Source organism: Trematomus bernacchii, unplaced genomic scaffold (assembly GCF_902827165.1).
Source record: "Trematomus bernacchii unplaced genomic scaffold, fTreBer1.1, whole genome shotgun sequence".
Classification (NCBI taxonomy): Eukaryota; Metazoa; Chordata; class Actinopteri; order Perciformes; family Nototheniidae; genus Trematomus; species Trematomus bernacchii.
This window is the reverse complement of record NW_022987332.1, coordinates 864,993-889,161: the sequence shown is the minus strand read 5'-3', so window position 1 is coordinate 889,161 and position 24,169 is coordinate 864,993. Positions and strand designations below refer to the sequence as shown.

Below are 24,169 nucleotides of genomic sequence, written 5' to 3'. Positions count from 1 at the left end.
GAACAGCTTTCATTTGCGATGCTAATGTGGCTCTCAAGTTCTTGTATTATTGATATATTAGTTCTGATTGAATGACATGTATCGCTCCTTTTGCAATGGACACACAAGGTTGGTAAACATTAGAAGAAGACAGTTAGATTACCTGAGCTCCTTTCATGATCCTCTTTGCTTTAGCGTTGAGGTAGTAGTCCCCCCACAGGGTTTTGAGCAGCACCTCGGCTTTAATACCCATTTTCTGGCTGTAGATGTGGGCAAACTGCTGGATGCTGTAAAACACAAAATCAAGCTCTTCGCTTTCCATTTGTAATGCAGGCTCACTGATTTCAGAAAGGCATTTATCTTTACTGCAAACTATCCTGCAGTGTTTGGCTTTTTATAGCTTTGAATGTAATTGAGCTTTTAAGACGGCTGAGAGATTTCAACAGCATCACACTGAACATGAGTGTGTGTTTTCTCCATCTCAGTTTCCTCCTGCTGCAGCAGAGACAGGACTGGGATGTCTTCACTGGGACTTTAAGGGTTTCTCTACAGCGCAGGGCCTCATCGTTGACTTTCAGTCACCAAACTAACATGAGAGCATGGAGACTTTATGTCTCAGAGATGTAGAATTCATATTGTGACTGGCAAACTGTTGATTACAAGTAATAAAAGATTAGGCAGGATATGTTTACTTTGAAAGGCCTCAGCTGGATTAGGTCAGATTAGTTCTGATCTCTGATGGTTCATGTTGAGGGTCATAAAGTGCCACATGTATCAAAGCTCAGTTGACAGCACCATCTAGCGGACACTGGAGGTATATTTAATGAGAACAATATGAAATGGATTGGGTATTATAAGAAGTTACTAGGTTGTTCCAGGGCCATATTAACCATTTCAAAGTCATGAGGGGGATATAATCTGGAGCCCCTTTCAAAACCTGTCTTTAGGTCACTGTATAGCTCACTTGGTAGAGCTGTTGGCCCATGACCTGGGGCTCAGTCTCTGCTGCGGACGATGCAGGTTCCAATAAAAGGTTCTGTAATAAAGGCTAACTTGACCCGAAGAAAACTTGTATTTAACATTTTATTTTTGTTGCCCTCTCTTTTTCTCTAATTTTGATTTGCTGATTGTTATTTAGTCCTTGAAAAAAAAGATTATGTAGTTTTGACTACAACTTAATGTATTTATTTTTTGTTGAGTCTGCCCTGTAACCATATCATTTCTTAAATGGCAAAAAAAAAAGTGTTTAAAATTGAAAAGAAAATATTTTCTTCCCAACTTATTGCCGCTTTAGCAGATAACGTATGTAAAGTGTGCATCAAAGCAAATATATGTATATATTTACACATATATAATATTAATGATATTGTCAAGACAATTAACCAAAATCAAAATATATACTGTTTAATAGCTGGACTTTTATATTTAAATAAATGCACTTCTGGGTCAAATTAACATGGCAAGCTAAGGTTTTGTTTTACTTACAAAGAAAGATCCTGCTCACAGATGAAGCTGATTCAATTCAAGAAACCGACGGTGAAACTTTTTAGGATACAGTATCTGAGCCCCTGTGCATCCACACGCCCTCCACCCTGAGTCATGGACCGCCTCACCTGAAGCCCCACCCTGAGTCATGGACCGCCTCACCTGAAGCCCCACCCTGAGTCATGGACAGCCTCACCTGAAGCCCCACCCTGAGTCATGGACCGCCTCACCTGAAGCCCCACCCTGAGTCATGGACCGCCTCACCTGAAGCCCCACCCTGAGTCATGGACAGCCTCACCTGAAGCCCCACCCTGAGTCATGGACAGCCTCACCTGAAGCCCCACCCTGAGTCATGGACAGCCTCACCTGAAGCCCCACCCTGAGTCATGGACAGCCTCACCTGAAGCCCCACCCTGAGTCATGGACAGCCTCACCTGAAGCCCCACCCTGAGTCATGGACCGCCTCACCTGAAGCCCCACCCTGAGTCATGGACAGCCTCACCTGAAGCCCCACCCTGAGTCATGGACAGCCTCACCTGAAGCCCCACCCTGAGTCATGGACAGCCTCACCTGAAGCCCCACCCTGAGTCATGGACAGCCTCACCTGAAGCCCCACCCTGAGTCATGGACAGCCTCACCTGAAGCCCCACCCTGAGTCATGGACAGCCTCACCTGAAGCCCCACCCTGAGTCATGGACAGCCTCACCTGAAGCCCCACCCATCGATGGCGCTGGCAAACACCACGTTTCCTTGGTGAGGAGAAAAGTAGAGCTGGGAGTCATCCGCCTCCTCCAGCCCGGCGCTCCAGTCATACAACTGATCTCCAGTCAGCGTCTCCACCTCCTTCTCATTCTTCTCATCCTCCTCCTCTTTCTCCTTCTCTTTCTCCGCTCGCTCCTCCAGCACTTTGGATGTGAACAAAGACCCTGTCACTGCGTTCACCTGCAAGGAAGAACATGCACCAACACTTAGTTAAAGTGCATGTATGGTATATATGTATTGTAATATCTAATTGAGTCTCCACTCCAATGACTCACTTTACTAGGTGTTCATGTAACCCATGAGTTAATAAAAATACACAATCACTTTAATCCAAGACAGCTGAAGACAAAGAATACAGTTAATCAAAGTTTATTTAAAGCGCAACATGCAACTGAGTGTTACATAGGACCAACTGGCTAATAATCTACAGTGGAGGAAATAATTATTTGATCCCCTGTAGATTATGTAAATTTGCCCACTTACAAATAAATGAACAGTCTATCATTTTAATGGTAGGTTTATATAAACAGTGAGAGTAAGAATATCAAAAAGAAAATCCAGAAATTGACATTATATAAAAGATAAAAATAGATTTGCATTTAACTGGGAAATAAGTATTTGATCCCCTTGCAAACCATGCGTTAGTACTTGGTGGAGCAACCCTTGTTGGACACACAGAGGTCAGACGCTTCTTGTAGCTGGTCTCCAGGTTTGTGCACATCTCAGGAAGGATGTTGGTCCACTCCTCTCTGAAGACCCTCTCCAAATCCTTCAGGTTTTGAGGCTGATGCTTGGCCTCTGGAAGCTTCAGCTCCCTCCACAGATCTTCTATGGGATTAAGGTCCGGAGACTGGCTAGGCCCCTCCCTCACCTCAATGTGCTTCTTCTTTAGCCACTCCTGTGTTGCCTTGGCCGTATGTTCAGGGTCATTGTCCTGCTGGAAAACCCCTCCATGACCCATGTTCAGTGTCCTGGCTGAGGGAAGGAGGCTATCGGCCAAGATTTTACGGTACATGGCCCCCTCCATCCTCTCCTCGATGCAGGGAAGTCCTCCTGTCCCCTTAGCAGAGAAACACCCCCAAAGCAGAATGTTTCCACCTCCATGCCTGACGGTGGCGATGGTGTTCTGGGGTTATATTCAGCATCTCTCTTTCTCCAAACACGGCGTGTCGAGTTGCTGCCAAAGATCTCGATGTTGGTCTGATCTGAACACATCCTCTTCTCCCAAGCCTTCTCTGAATCATTCAGAGGTTTGTTGTCAAACTTCAGACGGGCCTCATGTTCTTCTTGAGCAGGGGGGGGGCGCTGCAGGATTTGATCCATTATGGTGTAGTTTGTTCCCAATAGTTTTCTTGGTGACTGTGGTCCCAGCTGCCTTGAGATCATTAACAAGTTCCTCCCGTGTAGTTCTTGGCTGATCCCTCACCTTTCTCCTGATCATCATACCCCACGGGGCCAGATCTTGTGTGGAGCCCCAGACCGAGGGCGACTGATGCTCATTTTGTGTTACTTCCATTTCGAAACACACGTATTATTCTTCTGAATAATGGCACCAACAGTTGTCTCCTTAGGCGCGTTCACACCGGAGTACTTTTCCCACAATAGTTCATCAGAACTCAGATATATTTGCCAGAGAGCAGGGACTTTCGTGGGAGAAAAGGTTCCTATGTTTGATTGGCTGGGCGGAATGCAAACCACGCCCCGTAAAACTCCCAAAAAGTTTTGTGAAGCCGCCATTTTATTATCCTCGCATTAGCATTATTAGCATTAGCATTAGCCCAGCTGCTGGGAGTCCCAGCAGCTTCTACTGAAGCCAGTCCCCAATTCCGGGGACTTCCGGCCGGGGACTCCGGGTGGCAGTATACGCCGTGAAGTGGTTTGCGGCCTGCCAGTAAACCCAAAGCAGAAGAAGAAGAAGCGACGTCAGCGGCTTCATTTGCCTAATCCACCCCCAGGAACTCATTGCGGTGTGAACGCGATCTGCTTTAGTTCATCAGAACTAAAAGAGTTCTCATGAACTGAGTTCTCATGAACTATTGTGGGAAAAGAACTTGGTGTGAACGGCCCACTCCTCACCAAGCTGCTTTCTGGTGGTCTTGTAGCCAATCCCAGCCTGGTGCAGGTCTACAGTCTGGTCCCTGAGGTCCTTAGACAGCTCTTTAGTCTTGCCCATGGTGGAGAGGTTGGAATCTGATTGATTGATTCTTTTTGATTGATTTTATCTTTTATATAATGTCAATTTCTGGATTTTCTTTTTGATATTCTTACTCTCACTGTTTATATAAACCTACCATTAAAATTATAGACTGTTCATTTATTTGTAAGTGGGCAAACTTACAAAATCTGCAGGGGATCAAATACTTATTTCCTCCACTGTATATACTGAGAAAGATAGTGATAGTTGGGAGAGCTGCTCACCTGTTCCAGGATCTTCTGCAGGTGGATGAAAGCTTCCTGAGAGGACAGCTTCAGCTCCAGGATGAGGCGGTCGATCTTATTGATGACCAGAACGGGCCTGATGTTCTCCAGCCAGGCCTGACGCAGCACCACCTGGGTCTACACACAATACACACAAGAGACATTACATCTAACTGTGCATTGGCCTACAGTATATACCAGAGGTGGGGACTCGAGTCACATGACTTGACTCAAGTCGCATATTTTTGGACTTGAGACTTGCTTGACTAACATTGATAAAAGACTTGACTTGGACTTGGTATTCATGACTTGAGACTTGACTTAAGCTTGAGACGGATGACTTGACTTTTTAAAATTAAATATTTGCGTTTGTTTTTGTAGTGAGATATTACGTTTAGTTTTTTCGAAAAACGTGATTGGGTGATTATAGCGCCATGCACGCAAACCTGGCAACCCACTAGACGGCAGGAGCGTCAGTTAACATGGCAGCGGCTAGCGTTACTCCACAAATAGTGAAGTTTGGATTCAAGGATTATGTTGTTGATGACGCTAATAAGAAGAGAACAGCGGTATGCAGGGTCTGCAGCATAAAGATCAGTGACACGACCACCACAACATCCAACTTCATTCGTCACTACAAAAAAACCCACAGAGAAAGGTGCGTGAATGTGTTGTGTTAGCTAGAAAGCTAACGTTAAGTTTAAGCTACGTTAGACTTGGTTTCAAATCGATTAAGCATTGCAAAGAGAAGACAAAACGGTAAATGAACACTAGAACCGCCAAGGGATTCATTTGTACTAACCCTGATACTGACGGGCTGTCAGGAGAGGGAGAGAGAGAGGAAAAGAGATGCCTCGTTTATTTCCCCTGTGTTATTATCAGAAGTTACTGTAAACTGTTGAATAATGTAGTTCATCTACTTTTAGTAGTTTGTTTAAATGTTTTAATTATGTTGTTTTTGTTTGTAGAAGTGCATCATTCCTTGATTTATTGTAAAATGAATCTGAACTTTTTGATCTGTTATGATGATAAACTGAAGCAATTTCTAAATGAACCCAATTAAGTGAGTTTTCAATCGTCCTACTTAGTTTATAAGGAAATGATGAAGAGGAACAAATTAAATGATTTGAAAATGATATCTATGTAGGTGCTGACGCTGTTGGCGGTTCTAGTGTTAACAGACATTTAAATTAAATATGTGTAAATGCCATATATGATTTTCTTACCTGGAATTCTGCCTTTTTGAACAGACTTTTTGATTGAGTCCTAGCTATATTGTCTGCAGTTCTAGGGTTAATATGAATCTAATATGATTGTCATCGGTCTAAATTAGATTTCAAATGATTAACTGTGTATGTAATGAAGATCATAGTGTGGGTTAAATCTATTTTCATAACCACTGTCTTTTAACTGATTTAAATGCGGAAACTGGGCTTATTCATCAGAATTTTGTATGACTTGACTTGACTTGCTTGACCTGAGCAATGACTTGACTTGACTTGCTTGACTCTCACCACAGTGACTTGGGACTTGCTTGATACTTGTATGTCAAGACTTGAGACTTGCTCATGACTTGCACATGTAGGACTTACTCCCACCTCTGGTATATGGGCCATTCTACCGAATTGAACCAAAGTCAGGTTGGAAATGTTTTGAAATTTTGTATGTTTTTTTTCCCCAAAACTTTGTCCATATATATTTTGTACCATATCTAAATTACACATATCTAGTAAACGAACCGTACATTTTTATATCGTATTTTCAGACTGTATTGGAATGTTCTTCCTCTACCAAAAATGGTCACTACCGAAACATAGTACATACACTGTAGTTAAAAAGTATTATATTAACCTGTTAAGATTGTTTTACCTTCCCTTCTCTAAATAGTATTTTAACAAATATTTCTTGAGGGTTTTCACAATTAAATTAATAAAAGTGAATTTTTAATCAAATTTCAAAGTTCAATTTATACAATTCATAAAAATCATAATGCAAACTGTAAAATGCATAATACTGATCATATTGATTCCAGAGTTGATGATTGTTGAAATTGAACATACATTAAACCAATCAGTATATCATTTTAGTTGATAACTCAATATACTTAATTTTTTACAAAACATCCAGTGTTTCGGTAGTGACCACAGTATTTTGTTCTCAAGGTTGTATCATATTCTCTCAACCTTATTGCTTAATCTTAACTCATAACATGCCTTATGTTGAAGTGTGAATGTTTGAAGCTACTGACCCAGAATCAGCACTTTAGTAACAGGCTGAAATAGAGGGGAATGAGGCTAGAATGGGCGATCTCTTTGGTATTTTGAGGAAAACACGTCATAGACATGTTTTTTATATATCTGAGACATATAATATATGCCTAACAATATATAATAAGATACCTTTAAAGTAACACACAGATTTTCGGACTTTAAAACACATTTATTTCAAAATGGTGGGATTTACCTGCTTACCATTCAATTTTGTCACTACCGAAACGATCATGTCAATTACCGAAACTTAACCATATGTTTCGGTAGTCACTGTTTCGGTAGTGACGATTCTAGCTAAAATTGTAACATAACTAAAGAATGCTAGCAAGTACATGGCTAGCATACACGTCTTTGAAGAGGTTTACACACATAAAAACCTAATACTTTGCATAAAACCCCGAAAAAGTTTACTTAATTGAAGATAATATGTGTTTGGTAGTGACAATTCTTAAGGTTACACGGCGATTTTCAGATTTTGGAACAGATTTATATCAAAAGTATGGGATATAGCTACTTGCCATTCAGCCATGAGGGACAGGGATGCAGTGTCACTGCCTTGTCAAAAATGCAGGGGTGTGGCTAAAAACCAGGCTCAGCCATTGATACCCACAATAAATCTAAATATTCCAACTTCTGTTTGAATGTAATCATACAGATCTTCTAAATACACCATTGAACAAAATTAAAAAAAATGTTTTAAGTGTTATTTACAGAAATTGAAATGTAGATGTCAGGGTTGGGGACAGCTACTTCCCAATAGAAAGTACCCTATAAATGATGTTTTTGTATATATTAAGCTTATCGCTATCTAATGTAATGCCTTGTGTTTAAATAGACCATAACATATTCTTAGTAAATATCTATGTCTGAATACTTCATTGTTTTGTTAAATAGTTTTTCTTGTTGTGGGACCGCACTTTGCACAAATTCGGTAGAATGCCACATATACATTATTATCACATCTCCTTTAACTCTTTAAAAGAAAGCACAATAATAAGACATGTGAAATAAAGTATTACCTGTAGCTGAAATGTTATTTTAGAAAAAATCAAAGACATCAATCAGTTTTAAGTCCATTTTTGGAACTCTATTACACAGACAGTAAAGATGCTGTTTGGGCAAATTTGAAGTGAAATGATCACGATGCAGGGGAAGTAAATGGGATAAAGCTAAATCCAAATGTTTTGACATTTCAGCAGCTTTTGGAGGACCTTCTTCTGTCTCTGGACTTCTGCCCGGCCCAACTTAAAGTAGATTCCAAACTACAATATTAGCCTGTACAGTACAGTTTAAAAAGAAGAAATAAAATCTGATCCATTTTAGAAACGTAACAGTAATCTGATTCCTTCTTATGATTATTTATTTAATACGTTACTCCTCAAGTCTGTCCATAATAACCTTTCAGCAAATTCTAATTCAAGTGTTAACCCGGGGTAGAGCAGTTTTATGGAACATTTAAAGCTATCTAAATCTTGAAAACAAAGCCAAGACGACCTGCAGAAGTTTTCCTCAAAACACCTGAGTTACATGCTGAACATTTTTCATGGATCTTTTGTAAATTTCAACCTTTGTGGTTAGATAATGTTGTTCACAACTGACTTTATGTGCTCAAAACATTATTGAAGTCCAAAACATCTGGTCCCATGACAGTGGAGGGCCTCCACTGCTCATCCAAAGTTCATGTAAAGATGCTCAAATCAATATTTAGATAGACAGTGATTTGTACCTGTGGACACACTCCCTCCACAGCATCCACCACCACGATGGCCCCGTCACACAGCCGGACAGCAGTGGACACTTCTGAGGAGAAGTCCACGTGACCAGGAGAGTCGATCAGGTTCAGCAAGTAGTCCTGATCTCCTGAGGAGGCAAACGTCACAGAAACACTGTTGACAGTCTTCTCCAATCAGCTTCTCATTCACAGTAATATCAAACTCTATAACTCCAATAACACTGGAGTCAAAAGGCAACTCTATTTTTTTTATAATAAACGTTTTCTTTGCAATTCTTCTTACTATATAAAATCTTCCAACAATAATTAGTAGGGACTAATGCTAATTCTTGAGAAACACTAGTATGATGGTGATATGAGTCTTGTTGCTGCAGAGACTATATGTTTGAAACATCATTATTTTTACATTAAATTGAGCATAATAAAAGCCAGTCAACCACCCTGGATCAGATTGAATGCTGATATATACAGTATGCACACTATAAAATATAGGGTTTACACTCAATTTGCCATCAGTTAGATGTAATGAATACTTGGATATTGAATGCACATTCCTGTTTTGTTTATGGTATATTTTCCATATTCCTGTGGAAAAAGATAGACGAATGAACATGTCGAATAAAATTCAACTGAAGTTAAAATTGGGCTGGATAACTATTAGGCACACTATCTTTATCAAATAAAACAAGAATATGCTTCATGAAAGGCAGGTTTTCCAATGAATAAAATAATTTTTGATCCTAAATATCTTGGTTTCTTCATTTCTAAGGTTACATTTGTTCTGTTGTCTTACATAATACAGTTAAGTAAAACACACTTATTGATTTTTTTTCTCTTGTATTTATTCGCATTGCATATGATTTTGAGGTAAAAACAATTATATTGTGATCTTAGACGAGGTCACCGATTACATTTGTTACAGGTAACTAGATACTAACAGAATACCTTTTTAAAGTAACCCTCCCAACCCTGCGTACCGTTCCTGTGGTGCAGAGAGATGGCACTGGACTTCATGGTGATTCCTCTGATCTGTTCATCCTCTCTGCTGTCCAGATACCTCAGCTGACAGAACAACACACCAACCATAAGCGCAAATCATGACAAGACAACTTGACTGTGAGAAAGGTCAGCGCAGCTCTTACCTTGCCGGCCAGTCGACTGGATATGATTCCGTTACTCGCCACCAAGCAGTCAGCCAGAGTGGTTTTACCTGCAGAGATCCAGATGGTTCCAAATGATTTCACTACCTTACAGTGTACACTCACTCTGTCTGACGCCAAAAAGCTAGTCCACGCCTTTGTCTCCTCCAGGCTGACTACTGCAATGCACTCCTCATCGGGATCCCTAACAAAAGCATCCAGAAGCTCCAGTACATTCAGAACAGCGCTGCTAGGATCCTGATGAGGGTGCGCAAATATGATCATATCACCCCCATCCTGAAATCACTACACTGGCTCCCCGTGGAACTGAGGATTGAATACAAGGTCTCCCTCCTCACCCACCAGTGTATCCATGGAACTGCCCCTCCCTACCTCAAGGAACTCCTCACCCCTCGTACTTCCTTGCGGACCTCCCGCTCCAGCAACTCCAACCTGCTCAAACCCCCCAGGACCAAGCTCCGTACTATGGAAGACCGGGCTTTCTGCTCGGCTGCTCCCAGTCTGTGGAACGCTCTCCCCGACCACATGAGAGCACCACAGACCGTGGATGCTTTTAAAAAAGGCCTCAAAACCCATCTGTTCAATAGAGCCTTTTCCTAAACCTTTTATTTATTTATTACTACCCTTTTAGTTATTTTTTATTGTTTGTTTTTACTGCTTTTTATTAAATTCTACCGTGTTGTGTACTGTTTTATATTGTTCCATGCTCACTGCTTGTAGCACTTCGGGATTTGAACTCAAATATGAAGTGGGTTATAAATGAAATCATTTTTATTATTATTACAGCAGACTTACTTACATACTTAGTCTTACTTTTCTTATAATAATAATAATTACCTTATCATCACATATTAAGGCTCACTGCTTTTGTCCGTCTTTTATCATTTTAAGTTGAATATAGGTACGTTTTTGATTGTTTTAGACATTACTTTAAGCTAAGAGAAATGGTGATGTCTATATTTGCTATACTTTTGATGATTTACATAGTTCAAAATAAATATGAGTTCAAAATATAATTGAGATTAATTAACAACATTAATATTGGTAGCATCATTAAAGTTAATTGGACGCAACAGACTCAATTTGATAAATATAACTTTTAAAGGTCCTAAATCTGAATGATGCTGAGATAAATGTTTCCATATTACGACACTATATCAAATTATTTTATGAAACTACTGTTGCATTAATGTGTTCATCACTTCAATGTTGCACTTGGTTATATTGGGGTTTATTTGAATGACTTAATACACTACTGGTTAGCTTAACTAACCTATATAATTATAATAGTTGATTCATATTTTGTATTAATAACCCACATTTGCAAAGTAACTAGTAACTAAATATGTAAAATAAATGTAGTGGAGTAAAAGGTACAACATTTGCCTACAAACGGTAGTGGAGTAAAAGTATAAAGTAGCATAATGGGAAGATACACAAGTTCTTAAAGTTAGATTACACTACTTTGAAACGGTACACAGAGAGTTCTACCATGTAGTATTGCAATACTCATAGTCACAGATATGAAAAACACAATATGTGTCCTTGCCAAATGTACTATGTAGTATGAGCAGGAACCACAGTGTCTCCGTCAGTGCAGCTGCTGGTGAACAGGCTCACTCACCATGGTCCACATGGGCCAGGATGCACAGGTTCCGGATGTTCGCAGGGTTCCTCTGCAAAGCGACGATCCTGTCCAGGCTGGTGGGAGCCATGGCGAACACCTAAACACACAACAATGAATACACTACACTGGCTGCTGCTTTAAACTGCGTATTTGTGACTAATGACAAAATATCAACGTGATGAGGTTGTGATATTGTTTTAGTAAGCTATCATCGATACAGTAACTCTGACGGTACATGAAGTTATGTTGCAGAGCTGTCTCTGCTTAACGTGGCTAGCGTTAGCTTGAGTCGGCAGCACAGAGCAGTTGGATAATGACATTTCAAAACATTGACAACAATGGACACACAGGGTGAAACTAGACCGGACTGACACGTGTTTCTCTGTGAATTGTGACAGGTGATATCTGCTAACTCTGTGTTTCTCACAGAAAGAAGTATAGGCCTACAGTAAGATTCAAACTAGCCTGTACAGTCTCCACACAGCACGAGTATTACGGGCTACCTTTCTCTGTCAAGTAAAAACACAGCAGTATTGTGAAAATGAGCCCTTATTTAAAGACATGTGGACATCCTCAACTTACGTTGTTTTCCCGGAAGTTGATAGTGCACACAAGCACCGCCCACTTGCTAACGGGACTTGCTGCGTTCAGTGAACATGGTAAAAATGAACTTTATCCTTTTGGTATACCAGTTACAATTATATATGACATATTCATTATAACACAATTTACACAACGTTTATTCCATCTTAATAAACGTTAAATTGAATCCGTAAATAATATTAGAAAACAGCAAAAAAAAAATCTATTTATTAATTCAATGATAATGTCTTTTTTTGCTTTTTTATTTTACATGGCTTAGAATGCAGCATGTGTTCAATGATGTGACGCTTGTGACGCTCTTTGGTTGCTTGGTTACATTTAAAAAATAAACTTTATTCAGACAAATCTGTACAACAAAAACTATTGTAAAAAATTATAGTTTGCATCCATAAAACACAAAATAAACATTCAAAAATAACAAAAACGAATGCAGGGAAATATTGACATTATAGTTAAATACATTGATATATAAAAATACAAAAAACATTATAAGTTCATTATATAAAATAAAAATCTTAAGGGAATCACAGTAGTCAATTACAAAATAAAGTAAATTTAAACCGTGGATAAAAAATGATTCAAATCCCTTGCTAAAACAAACAGACACCTCAGTGCAGAACAAACTCAAAGTCCTTTAGCAAAAGTACAAAACATTGGCATCAAAATGTATAAGAACTACAGCAAAATTACACATCTCACACTAATAGCCATTTCAGAATAATATAGGAATCACTGAATTGTATTTACATTTTTACATTGTTCAACACTTCCCGGTACTGTTGGTAAGGGTGGAGCCCATCTTTTCACTATGTATACTGCCAGGCAGCTTTTGAATTTCACATAAGAAATGTTACCATGGATACATAGATGGTATACCATGGTACCTGAGATCTTACCACGATACATACATACCGTGTTACCACGGATATAACCCTGGTATATTCCGTTGTACCACAGCTGTTACAATGGTACGTACCATGCTATACCATGGTACTATGGTATTATACGGTTTACCAGGGTTATACCACAGATATAACCCTGGTAAATGCCGTTGTACCTCAGATATTACTATACTACCTCGAATAATGACCTGTTACTCCATAGAGTATTCCCATGGTATTTCAGATATTACCATGGTATGTGTCATGATAATCACTCAAGTCCCATTGTAACAACATGGTGCCTGAATAATGAATATTGACAAATATAGAAACACTGTATCCACACAAGTACCAGGTGCTCTTGAAGAATGTAGGCCAGGGCTATTCAATTACAAATTCAGTTGGGCCAGATTTTATAACTACAAAATTCAGCTGGGCCAGACATTCAACATAACAAATTAGCATTAATTTAACAGAATCTGAGGCATCTCAAAGTGCATAAAAAACAAAAAGTGCACAGTTGTAGCATTACATTTGTTTGCTTTAGAAGTAAAATATTCAGGTTATTTCTTTTAACCAGGCACATCACAAAGTGCATTTAACTGAATACAATAATAGCAGTCTTAATAAATGTCTTACATACAAAATAAAATTGGATACATATGACACATGCACATCAAAAAGTGCATTAACAAACAGTTAAAGAGCTCCAATGTAACAAAAAGAGGTAGTACTATAGCAATACTATTTTTTAACTTTTCAAGTAATAACAAAAAAATCATATGTTTTGGTCACATTTGACCCAGACACATTACAAAGTGCATTTAAATGAATACAAAAAGAACCCTTCAGTGCACAAACCCATAACAAGGGATAAGGGTAACTAACATATGAATGAATACTACACTACACGTCTAAGTATAGTAAACTAGGTGCTTACTATCACCTCATTTGTGATTTGTCATCGCTGACTTTCTCAATGGGAGAAGTGCATTTTTTTGTTTTGAACAAGAGCAGTGATTTTTGGCTCATAGGATGTCAATGCAATCCTAAGACATTGGTGAAGAGTGCTGTCAGTCAGGGAGCAGCGAGGGCTACTTTTTATTGAGTTCATGTGTGAAAAGCTTGATTCACATGTGTATTGTTGGGGAATAATTTGCCCTGCATGTCCTCCTTCGCCCTCTGACGCAGCTGACCAACCTTGAGCAGCTGTTATCTCCCATAAGGAGGGGCTGCCCTAGCATATTGTTGATGTTACCAGTTTATGACTGGGCAACTCTCTGTCAGAGATAGTTACAAATGTGATTCAGTGTCCTCAGCTGTTTAGTCTATCTATTGAAGAATGTTGATTATACACTTTGAACTAGTTAAAACCTCGAGCTACTGTACAGGAGGGTTCTTCAGAATTGATTGTGGCATCTCAACCGTGTGGTCAAACCGTGGCCCGTGACATGTCTTGTGAATTCTCCGGCCGAAGCTCTTAATAAACCATCAGTGTTTGCATCAAAGCTCCAGCTCTCCTCGTGTCTCTCTGAGTCCTGACTCCAACAAATCTTCAGAACTGGTAAGTGTAATTTCAAATCCACATTTGGACATTGCCTTACCAGAATCAGTGATTGACGGTATCCTAAAATTACCTGTGAAACTGAGCGGCTGTGTTTCGTTTTTTGGTTAATGAACATTTGAGGCTTGTAACACCAGGGAATCAGTGTCTGGGGAATTTGTCCTGGCTGATTTTCTCTGTGTATGCTGCTCGGGACGGAAGTGCCATACAAGCATACACAGCTCATGTTCGGAGAAACCTTAAAGAAAGGCATCAGTAAAGTGGAACTTCTGTGTGAAAGCAATGTAAAGATTTGTATTGGACAAATCACCGTATTTTAGGGGTTTCAGCGGCCAACACTAGCAGTTAGGAAGAAGCAGCCAGAGATATCACCACTATCGCCTCTTTAAACACAGCTCCAGCTGCAGCGCAGGGTGTGTGTGTAAATACCTCCCCCGTAACTGTTTTGCTTGTGGAACTGCAAACTGAGAGGGAGAAAGTCACAGCCTTTGTCAGGGGTCCACACATAAAATTATAGGCTAATTGATCACGGCGCGTTCACACCGGAGTACTTTGGGAACCCTGTTCCACCTCACTGTCCCTGACCGGCTTTAGCAGCCGCTACGCCTCACTCACCTCTCCCTCGGTTGTAACCGTGGAGAAGTCCGGGCTGCGGCTGACAGAGCACACCCTGACGCGCTTACCTCGCGAAAAGTGTGCTCAGAAACAGTGCTGAGGGCTCCCCCCTGTCCGCCTATAGGCAGACAGAGAAAGTCCCCAGCCCTGTATGGGTTCACTATACACTATGCACCACCTCTCCCGCTATGGAGCACAGGGAGAGCGCAAGTGCCCCCATGTCCCCCACACTCAGACACTGACCCTGTGCAGAGTGTGTGCAGACTATAGTGTGGAGGGCTCTCCCCTCCTGCCCCCAGGCAGGTGAGGCGAGCCCTCCAGCCCCGTAAGGGCCCAGTGCGGACTACGTCCCCCCGCGACCCTCCAGGGGGCCCGGAAAAAAACGTAAGCGCATTTACGCCCGGGGAGGGGGTCAGATGCCTACTGACTCACAGCCCCCCCCTCCTCACCAGTCCTGTGTTGCCCCAGCAAGCACAGACGAGGAGAAAGAGCCAGATATGTCCAAGAGATAAAACTTTATGAAGGGGCCTGGCGTTGACCAAGACACCGCCGTGCATATATCCTCCACACTCACACCGTTGAATAAGGCTGTTGACACAGCCACAGCCCGTGTGGAGTGTGCACGGACCCCCGCGGGGCAGGCTCTCCCCGCCTGCTCGTAGGTGTGTGCAATGCACTCGCAGAGCCAGCCTGCCAGGCGTTTCTTGGACAGAGCTTGTTGGAGTAGAATACCTCTGCTACGCGCCGTTCGTTGGATGAGGCTGGATCTCTATTAAATTAAGAAAGGAATTGAAAACACCGGAATCAAAGTTATAACAAATTATCTGAGTTTACTTCTAGTAGGAAACCAAACACATATACAAGTTATACAGAGTACTCGAGTACTCCGGACTTTTAGATTTGTGATGCGATGCGGATAAAAGCGTCAGGACCAGACAAACTCATCAAACGAGAAGAAATTGGACTTCAAGTTTGTGATGCGATGCGGACACAGATATCAGGACCAACAAACTCACCAAACCCAAAAGCATTTTTACACACACAAACATCAGTATTTCTATCTGTCTTTGGGGCGGAGATGGGTCATCTCTTCCTTCCCACTTTACTCCCAAGCGAATCAGAGAGCCCCTGGGGAGGAGCTGTTTAAACTGACCACCTCCCCCAAGTGCCCTGATTGGCTGGATTCGCTTCTGGCCGAGGTCAATCAGAGTTTCGAACAGAGTGAGATCCCAAACCACACCAGGTCAAAAGTCAATGTTTATCTTTACCTTATCTTACTCTACATTCCTTTCCCAGGGGATATTTTCACCTAACCTTCCCTCCTTCCGACATTTAAACTCTTCTCCACTTATTTTACGATGTCTTTTAACGACTTAATGACCGCATCTGGCTTTTAGGGATGATAAGGATGTTGGTGTGTTGAAACACAGAATCTCTGAGCCAGTGAATTTAAAAGTGAGAATAACATTCTTTTTCTAAGTGATTACCCAAACCGTTGTGATTACATAAAACAGTTCAAACAATACATGTTTACTTCAATACAGTGTAGAATCATATCTTCTTACTTCAATCCCTCTTTTGATCTCACCTCACGAGATCAACATATAGCATTTGAAACATTACCACTGTCAATTTTCTTCTTACTGTGTCTGTCCCAACATTTATATAAACCCATCAGAAGTTGGGATATAGAGCACTTTAAACCTTTAGGAACAGTCCACAACAACAACTTATTATGACAGTGGAAGGAGAATAAAATATGTCTAAAAAGCAAAGTCCTTGTCAGCTGAGTCATCTTTACTCTTCCCTCAATGGTGGAACTGATGAGTCTTAACACACAATGAGCAGATACAAGGCACACAACAACAACCACATGTCACTAAAATGGCAATAAAAGTAGCCACAGAAATTAGAAAAGACATTATCATACTTTTCCCTCTTTTGGTAACACATAGTTCTGTAGAATAAAAAATACCAATCCCTTATATTGTGGGATATAAAAATAAAGTTGAAAGTTCCTCAAAAAAAATGGATTGTTCAGACAAAGTTCCACACCGGCTATATCAACCTGTTTCAGCGGGAAATGGAGTTCCCTGTGCCGTCTTGGTTTGCCATATCTTCGTCCCCCCAGCCCGCTGACGGCGGCTTCTGGGGTGCCTGCTAGAGAGATGTGGCCTGATTGTCTTCCGCCCGCCCGCTGATGGCGGCCTCCGGGTTGATGCTGGAGAGATGTCCCGATCCTCCTCCTCCGGCCCGCTGATGGCGGCTTCCGGGTCGACTGTTGGAGAGATGTCCTGATCCTCCTCCTCCGGTCTGCTGATGGCGCCTCCTGGGTCGACTGCCTTGACGAGAGCCAGATCTGTTCTGATGTCGTCTAGGGTCCTCGCGACGAGGGCCAACCTTGTCCTGATGTCGTCCAGGGTCCTCGCAGGTGTTTTTCCCGACCGCACACTGGCTCCAGTGGTACCAGTTGTCTCCCTTTCCATCTAGGCGAACGGCATGGGAGGTCCCCTCCAACCAGACGTAATCTGCTGTGTTGGCCTTGTGTTTCTCGGGTCCCCCTTTTGACGTCAGCAGCCTGTGTGGAGAAGTCTCATACCAAGCCCTTAAGTTGCTGGAAATATGGTTTTGAAATCATCTTTTCTACTTCTTTAGTGTTTATTGGCGGCACCAACTAGACTGGAGTGTGGACAAGAGACTATGCAGAAAATAATAAACAAAAATTAAAAAATTAAAAATTAAAATTAAAAATTAAAAATTAAAAATTAAAAATTAAAAATTAAATTAAAAAATAGAACAAAAATAAAAAATAAAACAAAAAGGAACAAACTAACAAAACAAAAAATAACCAAAGCTAGATTATTTTAAATGTATCAATTTCTCTTAAAAGCAACAAATAAAACAAAACAAAAAATACCATAACTAGTATTTTTAAATTGATAAATTTCTCCTAAAAACGTAATAATCTCACATACATATTGTCTGATGTATATCCTATCCTTTTCCCCCTTTTACTGAAATAGAACGCCGTTAACGGTGTTCCCATTTTCAGAAATATCGAGCCTTATACATCAGTTATTTAATATCAGCTATATATTTATTATTACTATTACTTATATATCAGGCATTAAATGTCAGCCTTCTTCCATGATTGACCTCGTCTACATTATCTGACTTATATTGATACGTGTCTGTTTGTATTTATTTAATATACTGGGCAATTTATTGATAACTTTTTGAATCTCCCTCTTTTCTTAACAACTGGAGCTATGGCTACTTTGAAATCTGACTTGGTTAAGAGATGATTTGTTTATTGGTGAGAGGAACACTCTTCCCCTCGTGATTGGGTGGGGGTGGATAGTTAGGGAGAGTTCCTTACAATCCCCAGATCTTCCTCTCTGTGTTTAGGCCATAAAACCTTTTAATGGGCTCTGTGGTCTGTTCAGATTTAGATTTTCTTCCTCTCCAGAGGTCACGCCTGTCTTTGACCCTGTGTGCTGCTGTGATTCTGCAGCACCTCAGGACAGAGAAAGGGGGAGATCTCTTCCCAAAAGTGTAAGCTCCCACATGAGCAAAATAGCAACACATTAAACTCCCTGACTTGTTTGTAAAGCGTTCTTTAAGGCCTGAATTGAGTCTTCTGTTGTGTAACGGAAAATCCCATTTCCAAAAAGGGTCAGTTTAATAGTCCTTATCATATTATCGCTCTGTGCTTGCATGCTAGGACCTATTGTCTTTGCCAGAGCTGCTGCTAGTCTTTCTACATGTATTAGCTCCATATTAGCAGGGTACACTAACATGGTTGGTTGATCCAGTTTAAGATTTTCAATATCTTCCATTACTATTTCCAACATTCCTTTTCCCTGAATATCAGGTCTAACAATGTGTTTTCTTTTAGGAGTATTAGATGGGATACTCATAAGTGGCATTTGTGAGCTATTATCTCCGTAGGGTGGAGGTAAAAAATCACACAGAGCTTTTCATACCTTATCATATCACAGTCAGGCACATTTTTATTGTGCGATGTTTATTTCAACAGATAGCGTGACTTCCAGAAGTAGGCTTCTACAATCTCCTCACGGTGATTGCGACTTCAGGTCAAGAGTTAAAAACTCAGTCAACAAAATCTCTTTATCGTCACGTTTAATGAGCCTGATTATCCCCACAACAGTTTTGTGATGAGATTCGGTCGATCCAAATAATTAGTTGGAGGTCGCGTCTCTCTCCTCCTCTATCACCCACCATATAACAATTACAGACATTTTATACATTTAAAGCACCACGAAAGGTAACCGCATTAATCAATCTTATCATGATCCGCGGGGAATTTAACCCTTTTTTACACCTTTTGCAGCCTTCGTATTTAGTGAGTGAAGGGCTGGGATCTACCCGCCACACTCAAACACTATTTTTGCTCTAGATCCAGGACTGAATACCCTTCTCTAAGCACTTCCCCAATATCCCCAACTTGTAATATGTATTGTATTTCCCACCGTGACTAAGAACACTGAGAACGCTGCTGACAACTCTAAAGTTTTAGTATAATCAATCACAGATTTTTGATATTCAAAACAGGTGTCTGCTCACCTTTTGTGTATAGCGCGCTTGCAGTTGTCAACAGTATCTCTGTGTCCTCCCCCTGGACTGGATTCTGTCCCCTGGCTGTCGGCGTCCCTTTCTAGAGATCAGCTCACAAACGTCGGGAGTCACCACTTGTTGGAGTAGAATACCTCTGCTACGCGCCGTTCGTTGGATGAGGCTGGATCTCTATTAAATTAAGAAAGGAATTGAAAACACCGGAATCAAAGTTATAACAAATTATCTGAGTTTACTTCTAGTAGGAAACCAAACACATATACAAGTTATACAGAGTACTCGAGTACTCCGGACTTTTAGATTTGTGATGCGATGCGGATAAAAGCGTCAGGACCAGACAAACTCATCAAACGAGAAGAAATTGGACTTCAAGTTTGTGATGCGATGCGGACACAGATATCAGGACCAACAAACTCACCAAACCCAAAAGCATTTTTACACACACAAACATCAGTATTTCTATCTGTCTTTGGGGCGGAGATGGGTCATCTCTTCCTTCCCACTTTACTCCCAAGCGAATCAGAGAGCCCCTGGGGAGGAGCTGTTTAAACTGACCACCTCCCCCAAGTGCCCTGATTGGCTGGATTCGCTTCTGGCCGAGGTCAATCAGAGTTTCGAACAGAGTGAGATCCCAAACCACACCAGGTCAAAAGTCAATGTTTATCTTTACCTTATCTTACTCTACATTCCTTTCCCAGGGGATATTTTCACCTAACCTTCCCTCCTTCCGACATTTAAACTCTTCTCCACTTATTTTACGATGTCTTTTAACGACTTAATGACCGCATCTGGCTTTTAGGGATGATAAGGATGTTGGTGTGTTGAAACACAGAATCTCTGAGCCAGTGAATTTAAAAGTGAGAATAACATTCTTTTTCTAAGTGATTACCCAAACCGTTGTGATTACATAAAACAGTTCAAACAATACATGTTTACTTCAATACAGTGTAGAATCATATCTTCTTACTTCAAGCTTTCCCGGTCACCCCGCCCCCGAAGCACACAAACAGCTGTTCAGTGCGTCTAAGGGCAGCCGTGAGCTCCACATAACATGCTAGCGCGTACACCGGGCAGAGGAGGTGCAGTTTAGCTTCCCTAGCCCCACCATGGGGTGGAAGACTAAAACCCCCACACTGAATAGCCCTCGACCTGAACGCACTCCTTAGGCTCTTGGGCACAAAGGAGGGGTTCGGTCTGAGTGTCGCCCCACTCCGGTCACCCCGAATCAACAAGCAACTCGGGTGCACCGACAGAGCAGTTAACTCGGACACTCTTTTGGCTGACGTTAAGGCAAGTAGCAAAGCTGTCTGCCACGACAGTGCTTTCAGGGAGGAGAGCTCCAGAGGCTCAAATGGTTCTGTGAACAGAGCCTCAAGCACCAACGGCAGGTCCCACTGTGGGGCGGAGGCGTGCACTACTGGGCGCAGCCTCCTGACCCCCTGTAAAAACCGCGACATCAGTGGTTGACTAAAGGCTGACCTGCCGCCAAATCCCTCATGGCAGGACGAGATGGCTGCTGCATACACTTTCACTGTGGAATGAGCAAGCCCTCTGTCCACCAGTAACTGTAAGAAGGATAAAATAGAGCCCAACTCACAAGATAGGGGCTCTATTCTCCGCTCCTCACACCATCGCTGGAATCCCAGCCACTTCGGCCTGTAACAGGCTGTGGTGGATCCAGCTCTAGCTGCCTGGATAGACTGAATAACGCTGTCAGACAATCCACCCTGTCTCAGCCTGTCCCTCTCAGGAGCCAAGCCTGGAGAGGACGGCCCAGAGTGGGTAACGCCCGATTGCACCTGCCTCTTGAGACATTGCCCCCCAGAACTGGGGAATTGCCCAGGGCTGGCCCACCTTCATCTGTGTCATCTCTGAGTACCACGGCGCCCCGACGCGATCCGGCGCTACTAGGATGACTGACAGACGTTCTCGCCTCACTCTCCCCAGGAGAGGGAGAATGAGACGCAGCGGTGGAAAGGCGTATAGCAGCTTCCTTGGCCATGGCTTGTGTGCAAACGCACCCACCCCCAAGGGCGGGTCGTCGCTCAGAGCCATGGAGAACCACAGGGCACAGTGGCTGTTGCGCCGGCTGGCGAACAGGTCCACCTCCGCTCTCCCGAACTGGGCCCAGACCTGCTTCACCACCTCCGGGTGAAGCACTCACTTGCCTGGCAGGGGGCCGCCCCTCGACATGAGGTCGGCCCCCCTGCTCTCCAGTTCCGGGATGTGGAGGGCTCTCAGAGATAACACCACCTCTGAAGCCCATAACCACAGCTTCTCCGCTGTGGTCAACAAAGCGGCGGAGCGGACTCCCCCCTGCCTGTTGATGGCACGTGTTGATGTACTGTGGTGCTGTGTACTGTGGTGCTGTTGTCGCTCATGCCTGTATGTTGGCGAGCTGTTAAAAGCCCCTATTATTGTTTCAAATAGGCCTAATGTCAGGGGCCTCTTAATGTCTAGTTCTACATGTATTCACATTATATAGACAATGTTTCCACCTGGTAAAACTAAAGGCTGCACGAAACTCAGGCTACAATACAACCATTCTGTTCTGCTCTAACGATTCAATTTATAGATTCTACATCAAAACAATTAGCTTTTATTGTTTCCAATGATAACGTCACCTTAAGTGGAGGAATGCAAACCTGTTTTCAAATGTAAGGTTTTGATTCTCTTTGACATTTCTCAGTAATGACACCCTCAGACACCCAATATCATTCATACTGCCATCAGTAATAACACAGATGTTAAAGCTCCCATGTCATGCTTTTCCGGTTATTACCCGTCCCCTTGTGTGTTATGAAGGTTTTTATGCATGTAAACGGTGTGCAGAGTCAAAACCCTCAAAGTACACCCTGTAGCGAGTAAAACTCTAACACAGAAAATACCTCCCCAAAACGCCTCGTTGGAGATACGTCACTGCCCATTTGAGTCTTCCATTTAGTTCCGGGTACGGCCTGATGTCATGCGGTACCCGGAACGAAATGGACCAATCCCGAAGAGCTATGGCCACACCCAGCGGCGCTGGCCGCACCCTCTGCCAGCCTAACATTTACTGTTGGAAGCTCTGGTTCAGTTCACAATCGATCCAGTCATGCCACTGCCAAGGACCTGTTTCCTGAAATGTGAGGAGAAATCTGAGCTGTTTGTCCTACCGACGGAAGAACCACGACGAAGTCAGTGGTTGAAATTTCTTTTTAACACTGTTCCTTCAGAGGTTCGAAGAACCGGTATTTCACAGACGAAAGCTTCCAAAACATTGCCCAGTTTGAGGCCGGATATGCACAGCTTGTTTGGACCGTTTGGAGCAGGGGAAGATTCGGGTACACAACCTGTAAGTTTGCATTGTTATTTGTGTATTTATCAAACAAGACTGTTTAAATGTATAAACTGTGTCGGACTGCTAAGCTATTGACACAGTGCTAACTGTGCTAACGTTTCCATATATCAACTCTAATATCAGCAGATGGCCTTGCATACAGTACATGTATCTCATAGCAGGAGAATGTCTGCATACTCATAGACAGTATACTCCGGGTGATTTGCCGTACGGTCAGTCGCGAAACGTAATTACATTATAGCTGGCGTAGGGTGTATGCTACCGAGCTAACCAACGGAGCTACATGGGTTTGCTCTGGAAAACACGTTCTTGCTAGCCTAATATGAATCACTAGCTTTTGTTCATAGTGGTTTTATTACACTGAACAAGCCCAGCTCATACAGTATACTCCGGGTGATTTGCCGTGCATTGTGACAGTACATGTACATACTGCATGTATAGCTAACGAGGCTAGCTATACATGCTAGCGCAAAAACAATGTATTCATGACCGTTACAATGTATGACCGAACGTAGCAGACTACCCGTATAACATTGCAATTATAAACACGTTATTGCTAGCCTAATATGAACCACTAGCTTTTGTTCATAGTAGTTTTATTACTCTACATTATAGTTGCCGTTCCTCCGAGCTAACGTTAGCTACCAAGGTAAACAAAGCTAGGTTAGCATATTAGCTGGCAAGCTGTTCATTAGATTGATTAGATAGATGCACACTCCTACCACAACTACTACTAACGAATCTAAAACAACTAAGTTTCTCTAATATTTTGTGATTTGCATTTGATTTCGTCCAGCCAGATCCTGCCGGACAATACATGACGGGGACCGGACTACCACACTGAGGCCTCGTCCTAAAAAGCCCCGGCTGCTATAGGCAAGATGCCGACAACGGGGAGTAATTGACGATATACCGTGTATATATGTATATTTACGTTCATTTTGTACATTTCTAAAAATAAAGTTTAATGGAAATACTATATATAGCAAACCATGATTTGATTTCTCATCAAACAGTAGTAGTTTATAACGGGTAAAAATAACTTACTCTTTGTTATGACCGGCTCGTAGGCCACAACGGAAAGACAAGGAGACATACACGAGTTTACAAAACCACGGCACATTTATTGTGGTAAAT

At 41.9% G+C, this 24,169-nt stretch overlaps 1 protein-coding gene across 1 annotated transcript in view; it reads right to left on the bottom strand.

The window, feature by feature from the left end:
* efl1 (elongation factor like GTPase 1) overlaps positions 1-12,036 on the bottom strand; it is a 108,297-nt gene extending 96,261 nt beyond the window's left edge. The window contains 8 exon segments of the mRNA XM_034127352.1: positions 143-266; positions 2,171-2,406; positions 4,645-4,782; positions 8,641-8,774; positions 9,624-9,708; positions 9,789-9,856; positions 11,431-11,530; positions 12,016-12,036. Coding sequence (XP_033983243.1) covers positions 143-266; positions 2,171-2,406; positions 4,645-4,782; positions 8,641-8,774; positions 9,624-9,708; positions 9,789-9,856; positions 11,431-11,521 — 876 coding nt within the window. The 5' untranslated portion in view covers positions 11,522-11,530; positions 12,016-12,036.
* Positions 12,037-24,169: the final 12,133 nt, after the last annotated feature.